At 40.5% G+C, this 18,939-nt stretch overlaps 1 protein-coding gene across 1 annotated transcript in view; it reads right to left on the bottom strand.

Annotated features, from left to right (window-relative positions):
• Nucleotides 1–216: 216 nt before the first annotated feature.
• The window catches only part of LOC120932974 (pyroglutamylated RF-amide peptide receptor-like), a 148,307-nt gene continuing 129,584 nt past the window's right edge, over nucleotides 217–18,939 (bottom strand). The window contains exons 4-6 of the mRNA XM_040345876.1: nucleotides 15,665–15,900; nucleotides 3,650–3,747; nucleotides 217–652 (exon numbers count right to left, since the gene is read on the bottom strand). Coding sequence (XP_040201810.1) covers nucleotides 264–652; nucleotides 3,650–3,747; nucleotides 15,665–15,900 — 723 coding nt within the window. The 3' untranslated portion in view covers nucleotides 217–263. The remainder of the gene's footprint in view (nucleotides 653–3,649; nucleotides 3,748–15,664; nucleotides 15,901–18,939) is intronic.

Below are 18,939 nucleotides of genomic sequence, written 5' to 3'. Positions count from 1 at the left end.
TGAGGACCAAGTAGTGCATAAGGGGTGGTCTCCTGTTTCCAGACTTATCTAGCTAGTTAACCTTTTTGACTTGCAGCCTTTAATTAGCAGAACAATTACCTGAAATTAGATGTTCTGGTTGGGGCAATTAGGAAAGAAATATGCCCTTTAAGTATAAAGTGAACAAAAGTTTTAGAAATGTCACGGTTCTTATTTCCTATAATTTTTTTTTGTCATGGTAAAAAGCTTCCTTTGACTGAAAGCCCATCTCTGGTCAGCAGTGATTATGCAGACTGTCCGTTGGGTAGGAGGTCTTTGTGAGAGTTCACAAGAGGGTAGGTGACAGACTCCAGTTTGGCAGCTGGAAATTGCTCACATAGACGGAGTTCCAAGTTCTCTGCACTGAGTTGACTGTGAGGGCTCCGTCCCTCTCTCCTATGAGGAAAGTTGGATGTCCCAACCTTGGGCTTCTCCAGATTATTAGAATCCCGTTTGTCAGCTTGTTCTTGAACTCTAAAGTGACAGAACAGCACAGCCACCAGGCTTTTCTTAAAGTTTTCATTCATGAAAGTGTAAACCACTGGGTTGTTAAATGAGTTGAAAAACCCAACAGCTTGTACAATGGCCACAATCATTTTTACTGTGACATCATCATATTCTTCTTCCAAGTCATCTGTAAGTAAGTAAGGTGAGAAATAGGACAGAGGTCATTATTTATTTATTAAATCATTCTCTGATACTAATACGGTTGTACTAGAAGTGAAATTATTTACAACCAATCAACACTGAGCATTGAAGCCATAATTGCAAGAGGTGAAAAATGTAATATATTTTATTTTGTTCTATTCTAAACAAACAGAGATAAGCTGGAACCTGGCACAGCCAGTTAGGTGTCATATTCAGTTCCTAATTAAGCAAGTCAACTTCCTGGTTGAGCAATTCAGCTTCCTTTGTCACCTGTCTGCTTCCAGCCTCCTAATTAGATAGGGAATATGCATCATCACTTCAGTCCAGTGAACAGGAAGAGACAGGAAACAACGATGATCAACCAGGAAGTAACGCTTTTGACCAACAGAGGTGTGTGTATCATAGAAATTAGAGGCCATGATTATAAATCCTGGGACAGGTGGGCAGATGTTTTGTCAGATTAGACGACCCGTCAGATTTTGTAATGGAAGTGACATTCCGTCGCTGCCATCTTGCTACACCCACACTCGTCCACAGTAAGGATACAGTGAGAATGCAGTGTTTCGTCAGATTAGGCGACCCTCAGATTTTGTAACAGAAGTGACGTTCCGTCACCTCCATCTTGCTATACCCCACATTCGTCCACAGTAAGGATACAGTGAAAAGGCGGCAAGCAGACATCTTGTTACACCCACCAGAGTCATGCATTTCACACTTATTTTTACCAGTAAACTAAGCTTATATTGTGAAATACATTATTTAAAAATCTGTGCTGATCTCAGAAGTTTGCTAATATGACAGAACACCTTTGATGTTTGAAAAACCAACATCAAAATTTTTGACGAATTTTTAAAATACTGCTGAGTTTACTGTTAAAAATAAGTGTGAAATGCAAGACTCCAAGGGTGTAACAAGATGTCCGATTGCCGCCTTCTCACTGTATCCTTACTGTGGACGAGTGCGGCGTGCAGCAAGTAGAAAATAATTCAATCTGGATGGCCGCACTCCAACAACAATTTCTTTATTGGTTAAAAACCATACAGCAAAAGATGCAATCAACAGCTGACATGTTTCAAACCGTAACTACTAGTTCTTACTTATGAGCTATGAGCAAGGATTCACTTCCTTTCTCCCTTACTAGAGATTCCGGTGCCTACACTCAAAGCCAGTTGAACAATTGGCTCAGGTGAGGACATCACAGGTAAGTGTCCTTATATTAATATTTAGCAGCTACAGTATTTTAATTTCTTCTGAAGGAGCCCTGCACATCTCTTTAAATTGATCATGGCCAGTGACATGTAATTCAATGCACTAGAATAGCTAAGCTTATCAAGTCGAATTATGCCTGACCAGTCATTGAAAACTAGTAACCTCCTCAGGTGTTCAAGGAACACTGCTGTTATGCTGGCATGTTAAAAGTACAACTAAGGGCTCTTTCACACGGGCGGACTGCCAGTTTTTTAGGCGGACCTGAACGGGCGCTCCGTGGTCTTCTATGGAGGCACGGATGTCAGCGGTGACATGCCCACTGACATCCGACCAGCTCCGAGAAAAGACAGGGCGGTCCCTGCACAGTGTGCGGGGACCGCCCTGTCACCCGCCGGCTCAGCGGGATCAACGGAGCGATTACTGATTCACGGGGCGGATCATTACTGATCCGCCCCGTGTGAAAGGGGCCTAAAGGTAAATTTTTAAAAATATTTTGGATAAAGTGGAGAGAAATTAAAACATCTGCCAGGTTTTTATTGCTGTCTGTGCCCTTCTTAGGGAGATTCACTCTCTCAATGAGTCCTGTTTATCATTATCACCGAAAGTGAAAGTAAATGAAAATCCCAAACTTTGGGGTGTCACCAGAATAGGAAAAAAAAGATATCTTCCAATGGTGACACTAGCTCTTGCAATTCTGGTGACAATTAGGGATTTTCTCCCTTTGGAAGGATCTCCTCATATTTCCTGTTTTGGCTACGGGACAGGAAGTGACAAGATACAGACACAGATGTCAAAAATAAACTTTATAGGGATTTTGTAACTTATGATAGGTTTGTGTCCACTAGCAATTTTAGTGTATTTTTTTGTGAAAATACTGTTCTGAAATGTTTGGGGGGGGGGCTGTCAGGTTGGCTGTATGGGGCCCTGTGATTCCTTACAGCAGCCCTGCTTCTATATGTGACTAGATCCATATTTTTATCTAGTCTATTCAAGTCAAGGGGACGGCAATTCACCAAAATTCCTTTTGTGTTTATTGTTTATATACTGTAATGTAACATTATTCTTTTTCACTGAATGACCAAATCCACACATGGGGCCAGATTCACAGAAGAAGTACGCCGGAGTATCTGCTGATACTCCGGCGTACTTTCAAATTTGCCGCGTCGTATCTTTAGTTTGAATCCTCAAACCAAGATACGACGGCTTCTGGCTTCGATCCGACAGGCGTACGATTTCAGTATGCTAATTAGCTGTTTACGGCGATCCACGAAGGTACGCACGTTTGTCGCATTCTCTTACGTCGTCGCTAGTCGGCTTTTCCCGGCGTATAGTTAAGGCTGCTATTTCTTGGCTTATATTTAGACTTGCCATGTTAATTTTTTTTTATTTTGCGTAAGTCGTCCGGAAATAGGAAAGGACGTAACGCACGTCGCCGTTCAAAAAATTACGGCGGTGCGACATCATTTCACGCAAAGCACGGCGGGAAATTTCAAAACGGAGCATGCGCAGTACGTTCGGCGCGGGAACGCGCCTAATTTAAATGATACACGCCCCATTTGAATTAGGCGGGCTTGCGCCAGATGGATTTACGATACGCCGCCGCAAGTTTGCAGGCAAGTGCTTTGTGAATCAAGCACTTGCCCGTAAAACTTGCGGCGGTGTAACGTAAATGCAATACGTTACGCCGCCGGAATTCTATGTGAATCTGGCCCATGCTGTTTAACTCTATACCCTGCCTCCTATGCTATATGTGCTGTCCATGCACACAACTTACTGTATTCAAATAATATGTGGACCACATGGAAGGGTGCCCAGCAGGCTGTGAAGAAAAGGACTACAATGACCATCATCATTACAGCTCGTTTTTTCTTCCTGAAAAAGAAGCACACAACACCTTTCATAAATCAGTAAATTGCATGATGACATTAGAACATTGTCTAAAAGTTACTTTTCTTTAAACATCATATATCACCATCTTACAAAAAGGACCAACTGTGTTGATTAAATTCTGTAACATTTATAAAAAAAAAAAAAATAAGGAAGAATAAATTGTATGTTTAATACATCTTTCTATATTTAGGTTATACAAATGTATTTGTACCAAAACCATAATACAATTGTACATATATATTTTCTATATGTCAGTTATTTACAATTTATGATACTGTAAGACCCTTTTATATTGTTTTTGAAATTTCTCTTTGTACCACAATTTTACTCAAAAAGTTTGTAAATGAAAAAAAGATAAATAAATGGCATGAAATTGTTCATATATAGGTAGCTCCTTTTCTCTATAAGGGGAATAACTTACCTTATTGTCTCTCTACTAAAAAAAAATAAAACAAGGTAAATTGATGAAACTCCAATGTATGGCTATAGTTTCAGGAAGATGTCAGCTCTATTTAAGAATCCATACCGTTTCCTGCATTCATTATAGTGACAGCTACATTTTGAGGGTGATAATTGCTTTGCTGCTGTCCCTGCTCCACTAATTTTTCGGTGTGAGTCAGATAGCTGGAGCTGGAGCATTAACCACTTGCTTACTGGGCACATATACCCCCTTCCTGCCCACGCGAAATTTCAACTTTTGGCACTGTCACGCTTTAAATGAAAATTGCGCGGTCGTGTGATGTGGCTCCCAAACAAAATTGACGTCCTTTCTTTCCCACAAATAGAGCTTTCTTTTGGTGGTATTTGATCACCTCTGCAGGTTTTTTTTTTTGCGCTATAAACAAATAAAAGAGCAACAATTTTGAAAAAAAATCAATATTTTTTGCCTTTTGCTATAATAAATATCCCAATTTTTATTAAAAAAAAAATGTTCTCAGTTTAGACCGATACGTAAAAAAATGTTCTCAGTTTAGACCGATACGTATTCTTCTACATATTTTGGGGAATTTTGTTTTTTGCAATAAGCGTATAGTGATTGACAAAATAGGGGATAGAATTCTGACAATTATTATTATTTTTTTTTACTGGTAATGGCGGCGATCTGTGATTTTTATCGGGACTGCGATATTATGGCGGACACATCGGACAAGGGATTAAGAGCCGCGCATGAAGTCCAGGGCTTGTGATACATGCTATTTTTTACCTCTTTTTAAGTAATCAGGTCAACACCATTTGGTAAGGTGCCATCCTTGAGCACATTTGGTGTGATCTTTCGTTTTGGTGGAGGTGGAAACCTTGTAGAGTGGATCTGAATCAACCTTTGAGCACAAGCTATATTGAGCACTAGCACTTTATTAATGGAATTTTTTTCACATTTATTAATTATTTAGACAATTATCACTATTATTAATCACATGTCTTTGGTGGGCATCTAGTTTATTACTCACATTGTCCTTATGGTTTATTCTATTTAATATATTGTTGGTTATATTAGCAATCATCTTGCACTATTTTTACGATTGTTTATTTAAACACTTGCAGCGCCCCCTAGTTTTCACTTTTACACATTATTGCTTCAGTTTACTGATTTTTGGGGAGCAGCTCATTAATATTAGTATTTACAATTTTGATTAATATTCACATTATTTTAAATTTCTTTTATTCACATATATCCAGTTGGCGCGAGATTTTTCACCTCCGATAAATGTCCCTTTACCCAGCAATGTACAATTGTACTTGTCACCAAAGCCTTTTAAAAAATGGGATCTTACATTTACTGTAGATTATCTATGTTTGTAGCAGCATAACTTGGCCATGTTTGTGCATTCATTTGCTTGCTCTAGCTGTTTCTGGCCACTACTAAAATGCACTGCTCAAACACAAATTACCTTCTGTGTATTGGGTTGAATGACCAGCCAGTAGCCAATGTTTCAAAGCACAGCATGATCTAGGAGGTAATATTGCTGGCAATAGAAAATATCTTCAAAGCTGAATTTTTCAGCAATTTGCTGGGAACAGTGAATTTGCTTTTGTTTGTTTTTGTAATTTGTAGAAAAAGCAAGATACGCCGAAATTAGGCTAAGATCCGACTGGTGTAAGTCTCTTACGCCGTCGTATCTTAGTTGCATATTTACGCTAGCCGCTAGGTAGCGCTTCCGTCGATTTCAGCATAGAATATGCAAATGAGCTGGATACACCGATTTAGAAACGTACGTGCGCCCGGCGGATTTTTTTACGTCGTTTGCGTAAGGGTTTTTCTGGCGTAACGTTACTCCTGCTATATGAGGCATAGCCAATGTTAAGTATTGACGTCGTTCCCGCGTCAAATTTTTTAATTTTTACGTTGTTTGCGTAAGTCGTTCGCGAATAGGGCTTTGCGTAAATTACGTTCATGTCGAAAGCATTGACTATTTGCGACGTGATTAGGAGCATGCACACTGGGATACGCTCACGGCCGGTGCATGCGCCGTTCGTGAGAAATGTCATTTACGTGGGGTCATGTTTTATTTACATAAAACACGCCCACCTCTTCACAATTTGAATTCGGCGTGTTTACGCCAGCAGATTTACGCTACGCCGCCGCAACTTACGGAGCAAGTGCTTTGTGAATACTGCACTTGCCCGTCTAAGTTGCGGCGGCGTAGCGTAAATAACATACGCTACGCCCGCACAATTTTACGTCACCCTACCTGAATCTAGCCCACAGTGTTGTAGGGACAGTTTATCTACTAAAAATAATTAAAAATGTATGATCATGCTCAAGAGTAGCAAAACATTTCAGATGTGCAAATGAGTAAAAAATTCACTCACTTATTCATATGTAGGTAAAATCCATTTGGAAATAAAAATCTCTCCTAATTAAAAGCAGTGAAATACAGCAGAAAACAAATAGCATTGACTTTTTCTAAACAGGGTTGAAGTAAAAAAAATTGGTGAAATTTATTTTTTATCGCCCAATAAATACTGTTACTATAAGCTTGAGGCTGAATTCACACTGTTGCGAATTGTATGCGGTTCTCTCCACATCCAATTTGCATGTCAGGAGATTGTGACCAACTCTATATGGAGCCGGTCCATACATCTTCGGGATGGCTGCGGATCGAATTGCACAGGAGTCCTGTGCGTCTTCTGGTCTATTTCATGTCTGAATTCAGCCCAAAATCGGACCTGGAATGGTGATCAGGGATGCATAGGACCCCTGCTATGTGCCGCCCCGTACTGCAGTGTGAACCCAGCCTGAAAGTTGTGTGTCCAGCACTCTGCCAGAAAAGGGTTTGTGGAAAAGGATTTCCCAGAAAGGTGACCTGGAAGGATTAAGTGACCATAACATTTTTCCCACTTTTAGAATTCTTAAACTGAATCCTTGAGTTTTTATGTATCACTTAATCACTTGCTTACTGGGCATTTATACCCCCTTCCTGTCCATGCCAATTTTCAGTGCTATCGCACTGTGAATGACAATTGCACGGTCATACTACACTGTACTACACTGTACCCATATGACATTTATATAATTTTCTTCACACAAATAAAGCTTTCTTTTGGTGGTATTTACCGTAATTACTACTATATTTGTATTTTTAGGTAAACAAACAAAAAAGGTAAACAAAAGATTTGCGCTGATGAGACTGCACTGATAGGTGGCACTGGTGGGCACTGATGAGACTGCACTGATAGGCAGCAATGATAGTTGGCACTAATGGGCACTGATGGGCAGCACTGGTAGGTGGCACTGATGGACAGCACTGATAGATGGCACTCATGATAAGGCACTTATGGACACTGATTGGCAGCACTAATGGGCACTGATAGGTGGCGCTGGTGGACACTGGTAGGTGGCATTGCTTAGCAGCACTGATTGGTACTGGTAGGTTGCAACGGTGGGCATTGGTAGGTGGCACTGGAGAGCACTGCTTAGTAGCAATGTCCCTTTTACATGAGCTGGTAATCGCTTGTTTTTTCTCCTCACGATAATAGCGTTTTTTGGCTAAAATGCGGGCTTCAAGTAGATAAGCAAAGTTAAAATGTGAAGTGGCCTGAATAAAATGATTCCCTCTTATATAAAAGAAAGGATTGTACTTACAGTATTCAAAGTAATTGCACAGATAATTAAAAAAAATCAAAAAACAAACATGGTAAGTATACAATGTTGCAATGGTTTTGCACAGAGTAACCCCAATCCTTCACTTCTCAGGCCCCCAGCGTTCCTGCTGAGTTCCCTCATAGCAAGCCATAGGTGCACACAGCCTATTGTATTAGGGTGAGCACCCCAGAGCTCAAATACATATGCACGTGTGTATTTACAGTATTTACTGTATATATATATATATATATATATATATATATATATATATATATATATATATATATATATATAGTGTTTCCCCGAAAGTAAGACCTACCCCGAAAATAAGACCTACCCCGATTTTTGGAAAGGGTTGCAATATAAGCCCTACCCCGAAAATAAGCCCTAGTGTGGAATGCTTGTGTGTATAGTGTATACACTACTTTGTTGCAGTAGTGTATAGTATAGATTGTGTGTGTCAATTGTGCCAAGTACCTTCAGAATACAGCCGCTCTGCAATCAGCTGATCTCCTGCTTCTTTCCTCCTCCCCCCCCCCCTCACAGTGCTCGGAGCAGGAAGGAAAGGTTTGGCAGGCTAAGGAAGTGGCAAACTGCACTCAGCTGGTCTCCCCCTCTCCGAGATGTCAGCGGGGGATTTCGGCCCCCCTCCCTGTGCAGAGCTCCGGCAGGCAAAGCAAGTGAGGAGCTGCACTCAGTTAATCTCTCCCTCTCCAAGATGTCAGCGGGGGATCTCGGGCCCCCCTTCCTCTGCAGACCTCCGGCGCATCACAGTCAATATAAGAAGGTATGTGGCACTACATCTCAGCATGCAGCAGTTTTGTATTGTGTGATACCAAAGTTCTGCAAGCACTTTTACACAGGGGATTCGTGACAGGCAGGTAGGGAGAGACCGGGCTTATTTTCGGGGAAACACGGTATACTTACATTTGACTCAAACTCAAAGCTCATCCCTAACTACAACACATTACATCAATTCCAAATTTTAATTCTGTCGTACAATCATTTTTTTCACATTAAAAACTCTTCATTTCAATATGAGACTAGCAACCAAAAAAACCCAGAAGATCTGTCGTGTGATTTTCAGATTGTGTGTACAGGCCATAATAGTCTGCTAACTTTGGAGGGATGGCTCCTCATTCCTCAAGTTCTTCAGACACTGCACAGGACACAATGGGCCAGATTCACATATAATTACGTTGCTCCTGGGCAGCGTATCATAAGTGATTTACGTTACACCGTCGCAGGTTTACAGCGTAAGTGCCTGATTCTCAGAACACTTACCTGTAAACTTGTGTCGGTGTATCGTAAATGCGCTCGGCGCAAGCCTACCCAATTCAAATGCGTACTGCGCATGCTCCGTCGGGTAAATTAACCGACGTGCATTGCGCTAAATGACGTCGCACCGACGTCATTTGCTTAGACGTTAACGTAAATGGCGTCCAGCGCCATTCATGGACGTCTTACGCAAACTACGTTGATTTTTAAATTTCGACGCGGGAACGACGGCCATACTTAACATTGGCTGCGCCTCATAGACCCAGGGGCAACTTTACGCGTCGCAAAGGCTACGGAAACGTCGTAAATTGTCTGCGTCGAGCGCACGTACGTTCGGGAATCTCGCGTAAATAGCTAATTTGTATAGACGACGGGGAAAACGACGAGGCGACACCTAGCGGCGGGAAAAAAAATTGCATTTAAGATCTGACAGCGTAAGAGCCTTACGCCTGTCAGATCTAATGGATATCTATGCGTAACTGATTCTAAGAATCAGTCGCATAGATACCCTGGGCCAGATTAGGACTTACGACGGCGCAAATGGTGTTGCGCCGTCGTAACGCCATTGAGAATCTGGCCCAATATGTGTAAAAAAGCTGAATGTAAACGTTTAAACATTTTTTAATAATACTTCTCTGAAGATTCAGCACATAATTTTCATTCTCACCACAACATTGTGGCTTCAGATGGAGCCAGTACCAAGTATGTATATTGGAATTTTGAGCCCCATAGAAAGCCTATAGAAACAAGCACATCCAGCTCCTTATTCATGTTATAGCATATTAAAATTGGCAGACCAAGAAACACCAAATAAAGTCCATGCATGTTGTATGTAATTTTAAATTGCCACAGTTTCATTTTTTCTGGTTTGAGATTTGAGGTTTATCTCCAGGAAGTTACTGATTAGCATTTAGATTTACTACATACCAGCTGGGGACCTTGTATTTCCCATGAGACTATAACATCTCTTTAAAATAAGAAATTACTGTATCAGTGGAAATGCTAAAAACCTATGATTTTAAATTGATTTTAAATTGATTTATTTTAAAAATGGATGCTCGGAGGCCTAAGTGAAAGCACAATGATGGATGTGATGGATCGTACAGTTAACGTGTATCGCTGTTACATTGCATTAAAGAAAATGAACACGAGACAATATGAGTGCCTGTACTGTATGTGATAATTTGGTTTGATCTATCTCTCAGGAAGATTACAGACAGCTATTTACAGTTATACATTGGTTTGAGAGTACCTTGGTTTGAGAGTTTTTTGCAAGACAAGCTAAATTTTTAAATAAATTTTGACTTGGTATACAAGCGATGTCTTGGTATACAAGTAGCGTCATGTCACAACTGAGTATAAAAGAGAAGAGCGTGGTGCCCCTAAGTGTATCAATATGGTTACATTTAATGAAGGTACAACATTTAGCAACATATTGCTATGCTTAAGCCTCGTACCCACGATCGGATATCTGATGGAATCTAATCCGATGGATTTTTTCGTCGGATATCCGATGAAGCTGACTTTTATCAGTCTTGCCTACACACCATCAGTCAAAAATTCGATCGTGCCAAAACGCGGTGACGTAAATCACTACAACCTGCTGAGAAAAAGTTCAATGCTTCCGAACATGTGTCGACTTGATTCTGAGCATGCACGGATTTTTGACCGATGGACTTCCACACAGACGATCATTTTTTTCTATCGGTTTTTTATCCATAGGAAAAATTTAAAACATGTTCTATTTTTTTTTCACCGATGGAAAACAAACCGATGGAGCCCACACACGATTGATTTGTTCGATGAAAACAGTCCATCGGTCTGTTTTCATCAGACAAACCGATCGTGTGTACAGGGCTTAAGAGGCGCCTCTCTTCTCTTTTATACTCTGTAGCTCCTGCTGGATTTTGTTTCCATTCCCCTTGTGGAGACTTCGATTTGTGGATGGACATTTTATGGTTACCCAACCTATCACATTGCTAGAATCTTTTTATATGGACTTTAAACTGAAGGACTTGAATGAATAAATGATTGTGGAACGAATCATTTGAGTTTTCATTATTTCTTATGGGTAAATTCACTTTGATATACAAGTGCTTTGGATTACAAACATGTTTCTTGAACAAATTATGTTCTCAATCCAAGGTTTTACTGTATTTATATTGTACTGTGTCTAGAAAAAAAAGTTTAAGTTTCTGTACATAGTAATATCTTATTTTAAACTTATTATGTAAATCTAGGTAGATAAAAAATCAATGTCCAGGTAGAAAAAGGTGAAATTCACAGGCCAGAACAGCAGAGGTCCAAATATAATGTTTTTGCGATGACTCAGATCCTAGTATATGTGTATTCATCTATGCATATCAAAAAAAAAAGAGCAACATACAATTTCCAATTAGTGAATCAAAACTATTTATTGTCAATTTTCAGTGTGCCCCCTTACATAATGGGTATGCATCAGAGTGCCCCTTTACATCTGGCATCTCCATCAAAGTGCCCCTTTACATCAGGTGCCTCCATCACAGTGCCCCCTTACATTAGATGTCCCCATCCCAGTGACTCCTTACATCAGGTGTTCCCATCACAGTGTCCCCTTACATCATAGTGCCCCTATACCTTTAGCAACAAGCATCCAGAGTAAAGGAGCTAGAATATTTCCATGATCCTGTGGTGCTGGGGTAGAACACAAATGTCACGTCATTAGTTGTTAGGACGCCGGTGGTCCTAACAACCAATAACTGCAGAGGAGGGGGAAACCTGCACCTAGGGCTGGCGGTCTGGATAGAATGACCATTGTCAGAAATTTAGTGGTACCTGTTTTAGTGCATCAGAAAGACATAAAAATTTAAGACATCCCTGGTACATTTGCCAGAAACATTTAAAGACCCAAATGTTATAAGTTATTACACACTATCTAAAATAAATGTCGTTTTTAAAGGGCTTATAACATGGGTCTTCAAACTATGTCCCTCCAGTTGTTCAGGAACTACAATTCCCACCATGCCTAGTCATGTCTGTGAATGTCAGAGTTTTACAATGTCTCATGGGATGTGTAGTTCCGCAACAGCTAGTGGGCCGTAGTTTGAGGATCCCTGGCTTATAGTTTTAGATGGACTTTAAGACACAAATTATGAATTAAAGCCTAACTTCAAGTTTAATTTACTTTAAATAGACCGTTTGGGCTAAGCTGGCCCAAATAAGCCATTTCCCTTCCTAACAAATGCTGCCACTGTCAGCACTGTAATAACATTATGTAGCATCGGCTATGTACAGTATGCAGCATTGTGTTCTGGCAGTGGTACTCATACCCAGAAAAAATGAAACGGTGGCACTGTAAGATTACATACAACATGCATGGACTTTATGTTTTGCTGCTTGCCCTGACACTTTTAATATACGATAATATGAATAAGGAGCTGGGTGTGCTTGTTTCTATAAGCTCCATGAGCCTCAGAATTTCAATATACATACTGGGCACTGACTATCTTAGATGTCAGAATGTTGTGGTGGGAATGAAAGGGAATTGTATGTGGAATGCACAGAGAAGGTGTGATATATATTTTCTGTGGAAGAGGGAGTTAAGGAATTTAAAAAAAAAAAATTCCTGGCATTTCCACTAACCCTGGTTCACACCTATGCAGGTTGCAGTTTGCATATTCCAGGTGCATTTTACGTTTTTCAATACACATTTTTGATCCACTAAAGTCTATGGAACCAAAAACCAGAAAAAAGTCCCTGGCCCATTCCATGAAATGCACAGATGTGAACATGACCCATAGGAAACCATGTTGAACGTACTTTAATGTGTTTTTGCGAAACTGAAAACATACAAAAAATTGAATAGTTGTGAACCAGGCCTAAGTATTGATAAACCCTATTAATGAATCTTTCCTGTTTGGAAAGGGCTGCAAACAAATCTGATTTGCTTTTATGAGGAGGCAAGTAAAACCTTGGACAGAGGGGTGGCTGTGGACGTGGTATACTTTGATTTTGCAAAAGCGTTCGATGCAGTTCCAGTTTCTAATGTGTAAGGTAAAGTCTACAGGCTTGGAAATATCAGTTTGTAATTGGATAGAAAACTGTCAAACTGGGACACTTACTTTTCAATACCTTTATAAATGATATTGGTCTGGGATTAAAAGTACAATTTCTATATTTGCAAATGACACTAAGCTACGCAGTGGATTAACATCCTTACAGGATGTCTCCAATTTACAAGCCAACCTCAATGCACTAATTGGGCGACTATGTGGCAGATGAGGTTTAATGTTGATAAATATAAAGTTCTGCACTTGGGGGCTAAGAATATGCATGCATCATACAGTACATACTAAGGAGAGTACAACTGGGGGAATCAATGTTGGAGAAGGATCTGAGTTTTTTGGTAGATTATAAGCTCAATAATAGCATGCAATGCCAAGCTACAGTTTCCAAAGCCAGCAAAGTCCTTTCTTGTATTAAGAGAGGTATGGACTCCAGAGAGAGAGATATAATTTTGCCCTGTACAAATCATTAGTAAGACCTCATCTGGAATATGCAGTTCAGTTTTGGGCCCCAGTTCTCAAAAAGGATATCAAGGAACTGGAGAAAGTGCAGAGAAGCTATGAGAAAAGATTAGAGAAATTTAATATATTCACTCTTGAGAAGAGGAGATTAGGGGAGATATGATCAACATATACAAATATATAAGGGGTCCATATAGTAAACTTGGTGTTGAGTTATTCACTTTATGGTCAACACAGAGGACAAGGGGGCACTCTTTACGTCTAGAGGAAAAGAGATTTCATCTCCAAATACGGAAAGGTTTCTTCACAGTGAGCTGTGAAAATGTGGAATAGACTCCCTCCAGAAGTGGTTCTGGCCAGCTCAGTAAAATACTTTAAGAAAGGCCTGGATTATTTCCTAAATGTACATAATATAATTGGGTACTAACATTTATGGGTAAAGTTGATCCAGGGAAAATCCGATTGCCTCTCTGGGATCAGGAAGGAATTTTTTTACCCTACTGTAGCAAATTGAATCATGTTTTGCTGGGTTTTTTCACCTTCCTCTGGATCAACTGTGGGTATAGGATTGGGTATATGGGATTGTACGATATTTTTTATTTATTTATTTTTAAGGTTGAACTAGATGGACTTGTGTCTTTTTTCAACCTGATTAACTATGTAACTATGCTCCATTTCGATTTGCTAAATATATAATTGAAAGCGTTTTATGTTTGTAAATGTACAACTATTCAAAGGGGAACTGCACCTCCTTGGCGTATGTACACCTAAAATATATTTTTTTCAACATTTGTATGTACAAGTTTTTTAATTTTGGTTGCTGGTATTTTAGCACTACAATAAAAAATACAAACATTTTTAACAACACCTATATTTCATTGTAAATAATTACACTGTTCTTTGTACTGAACACTACATTTTTTTATGCTTTTCTAAAAGTGACAAATCTCCAATTTAATTATAAACTACCTCAGTTGCCAGACTGAAGAGTACATTTGGGTTATTATAATGTTAAGGAAAGCCTGTGCCTTAGAGCCGGTTCACACTAGGGCGACTTGCGATCCGACTTCATGTCGCCTCAAGTCGTCCCAAGTCGCGCTGTAGAGAAAAACAATGGAAGTGAATGGGAGCGGTTAATACACACGACTCAAGGCGATCCGACTTCAGAAAAGGTTCCTGTACTACTTCAATCCGACTTGTAGGCGATTTGTACACATTGATTTCAATGGTAGTCGCCTCCAAGTATGATCTCTGTCTTAACTGAAGCGACTTTCCAGGAAGATAACATACATTTCTCAGGCGAACCTCTCCTGTTGCCAAAATGTCTGATCGTGTGTACGGACCTTTAGGCATAATCCCTGTTCTGAGAGAATGTAATCTCCTAATTTATAAACCTGTACTGTCACTGACTACTGCTTGTGCCATACTAATAACAAGAAACCAATCGGCATTGTTCCCAAGTATGTGATCAACATTAAAGATAAATCATGATGATCTCATGACATCTGTTCAATGATCCCTGCACAATAGCAGATTTAGTGGTCATTTTGCATTACAGTGTGTACAATGAATAACGTGGTTTCAAAGGCTCTCATCATATGCATGAAGGTAAAAAAACTTTTGTGTACAGCACCCCCCTTCCAGCCCCCCCAGCCCCATGCGTGGACATGCAAGCACAATCCGTATCAGCCCAGGGTAGCAGGTATCAGAGAACCTTGTCCCAGCATTGCCTATACCTTTAAAAACAAGTCAGCAGTGGCAGTTTCCATATCTCTGTCTTTAGAGGTTCACTTCAAAAACTAAATTGCACTATAATCAAGAAATTAATATTGAGATTTTTTGGATAGCAATGTTAATTCTTAAAGTTCTCTTTAATATGATGGTTTTCAAATAACTACATTTTTTTTATCATAAGCAGTTAGAAAACCAGTATAAAAGCTAAATCCTTTAAAATACTTCAAAGAAAAATGAGAAGATTAATACGTTGATAGAAATTTCATTTTACAATCAAGTCTGTTATATAGTATTATACCTGGTGATCTTTGCCATCTCATTACGGCTCAAAGTATTTAGCACTGAACAGTCCCCAATGCGCTTTTTAATCCACAGCTCATACCCGATACGGGTGTACAGGAGCAGCATCGCAGCAAGTGGTACCAAAAACAGAGCCACCAAGATAAAGATGGCATAGGCTCTGCGCAGGCCAGCATTGCTCCAGGACTCCAGGCAGCACACGTGGTACAAGTTATACAGCAAGTCATATTTCACCTGGAAGACAATATCAAATATTATTGCTAACTCAAATTACATCAAACATATTTAAAAAACTCCATCGGCAAAGGTTAATAGTAATATTGGGTATATGTGGTATATTTTCAGTTAATACACATTTTATTTATTTTTCCAGTAACATTTACCTATATGGAAAGCAAAAAATCAACCAGATATGAGTGCCCTAGAACAATGTTTCTCAACTCCAGTCCTCAAGTACCCTCAACAGGTCATGTTTTCAGGCTTTCCATGATTTGATCAGTTTCACTGCCTTAGTAATTACTGCAGCCGTTTCATCTGAGGGAAATCCTTAAAACATGACCTGTTGGGGGTACTTGAGGACGAGTTGAGAAACATTGCCCTAAAATGTATACAGTATACACTACAAAAGTTCTTCTAAAACACTTATTATTAAAATACATAGCTGTATAGTAGCTCATTTCAGATTTTTGGTTTCACACAGTTGACCTTCCCACCTTTCAGAAAAAATGCTTGTATCAATTGTTATTTTCAAGACAAAAGGTTTCTAAAATGTTAAATGCTAATACAGGAAGCATTTCAGCAATCAATGCACAACATGTTTTGTAGGTCTTGAACATCCCACTTTCTAAGGCGTTGTGAAACTACATTAATAAGAACACTATAAGTTACATTCCATTAGATCAGGGGTGTCAAACTCAATTTCATTGTGGGCCGTATCAGCATTATGATTGCCCTCAAAAGGGCTGGTTGTATCTGTAAGATTAGATGTCCAGTGCATCCCCCCCTTTATATTAGATGTCAAGAGCCACCCCACCATCAGAAGTTGAGTCCCCCACTTTCCCATACATCACAGTGCACCCCCCTTTCCTTATGCTGCTGCTGAGAAGAAGCTGGATGCATTGCTTGAAAACAGAAAGTAAGGGTCTGGTGTAGGACCATAAGAGGGCTGGAGCTCTCCTGCAGCTGCAGGAGAGGTGTGAGGGCCACATGAAATAGCCTGGAGGGTCGGATTTGCCTCTGCAAGCCTTTTGTTTGACTCCTGTGCATTAGATACTTGTATACCAACAATGTGTGCATATAATGTGAAAGGAAGCCAGGAAAATCTATGGGTTGTGTCCAGGATGGGAGATATATTTGTCCCAGGTTCATGCTGTATACTGATTGCTTTTGTGTTTGTGCTGTATAGTGAGCCTGTTTGGGCTCAATGAGGGTTAACAAGCTCAGGTGTAACAGATAAAGCACTCAGGGCGCTTTAAAACTCCCTGATTGCTTCAACAAGGGGCTCCAACCTGGGACCAGATCTCTGTGCATGGCAGACTGGGGAGCAGCAATACCTCTGAATGGTGAGATTAAGTCTGTGGAACTAAAAGCCTTTGTTTATTTCTATGTGACCACCAAGTGTCTGGGCAGCGATAGGCCGTGGCAGAACAAGTAGTTAGGTTTCTGTGTTTTCTGTAATTAGACTCCCAAAGTGGCAAGGGTTTATTTTCTGTTGTTTTTAATTTTACCTGTTTTGATGCCTGCACTTTGTAACCACAGACGTGTAAATAAACCACGGTTTTTGCTTTCACAAAGATCCTGTTGTCTGCCCATGCCTACTTCACTGTGCTGTGACCCACCCAGGGGGTCCTGCACACCCCACTGTTAAGGTAATCCCTTACATATGGTGGAGGTTTTGCAGGGCAGGTCTAGTAATGCCAGCATGGAGGAGCTACTGAGACAGATTGCTCTGGCAAATGCAAACCAACAGCAGACAAATGCAACTTTGCAACAGAGCCTTGCAATTCAGCAGAAAGCGCTGGAACGGCAGGAACAGAAACACAAACAGAGGCCATCATAAAACAGTTTCAGCAAAGGCAGCAGACCGAGGCTGGGAGTGATTCTGGTATCATACCATTTTTTTGGGTAAGCCACCTGTGGAGAAAGAAAGTTGGCCTAAAGAACAATGGGCTGAACTAGTGCCCCCCTCACTATCTGGAGAATCTCAAAAGGCTTATTATAACCTGGAGCCTGTGAATGCAAAAAACTATGATCGTTTGAAAACGGACATATTGCCACAACTGGGTGTAACCCTGGCTGTCCGTGCTTAGTGTGTCCACAATTGGAGTTATTGGCTTAGAAAGCCACCCCAGTCACAAGTGTATGACCTTATCCACCAGAAAATGTCTGCAGTCAGAAACTGTCCAGACCAAAAATTGTGGAGCGGGTGGTCATGGACAAAGGTCTCTCTCTACCACCTTGCAGAAATGGGTTAGCCACAGAGATCCGCAAACAACAGACAAACTTGTAGACCTTGTGGAAAGGTATCTAACGGCTGAGAATTTGACGTCTTCCCTCAAAGACTCACAGACTTACCACCCCAAGACCAGACCATCCCCAGCTACAGGTAAGACTGCACCAAGGGATTGTGGTGAAGAGAGTGAAAACTGGGGAAATAAAGGTAGTTTTGGGACTGCTTCTAATGTTTGGTGAGAGCGGCCTGGAAGACCAATCCCACAGGAGGTGAATAGAAAGTTAATTTGTTACCGCTGTCAGGAAGTGGGACATGTAGCGGCAGTTTTCCCAGCTATTGATAAACCAATGCACTGTGACTTTCTTACAGAGAGACGGCAGTCCCTATTTGCAACTACATGCACTGCAGTAAAGAGAAATGCAAAATGTGTTTAGATGGTAAAAATCTTGTTGTAATGTTGGATTCGGGTAGCCTGGTAAAAACTGAACTGGTGGTGGGAAAAACCTTGCACCCTAGGGAAATAACGGTTATTTGTGTACATGGGGACACTCGAGAGCATCTGGTGACTATGGTATCCTTTGAAACCTCCCACGGTAACCTGTGTCACCAGGTCAGTTATGTTTCCCCAACTACCACATGACGCCATTGTGGGAAGGTATTTACCAAAATTCTGGGAGCTCTGGGATTGCCCAGATTCACCATAAAGCGGTTCTTCAGAGCCTGAAGGTTCTACTAAGGAATCCTCTAAGTGTGAAGATTCTCCTGCGTTTCCCTTGTCAGTATTAACAGGGGAAACAACAGGGCCTAGGGAAGGGCCTGAA

The sequence above is a fragment of the Rana temporaria genome, chromosome 3 (assembly GCF_905171775.1).
Source record: "Rana temporaria chromosome 3, aRanTem1.1, whole genome shotgun sequence".
NCBI classification, from domain to species: Eukaryota; Metazoa; Chordata; class Amphibia; order Anura; family Ranidae; genus Rana; species Rana temporaria.
The sequence above is the reverse complement of the archived record's forward strand: the minus strand, read 5'-3'. Positions and strand labels throughout refer to the sequence as shown.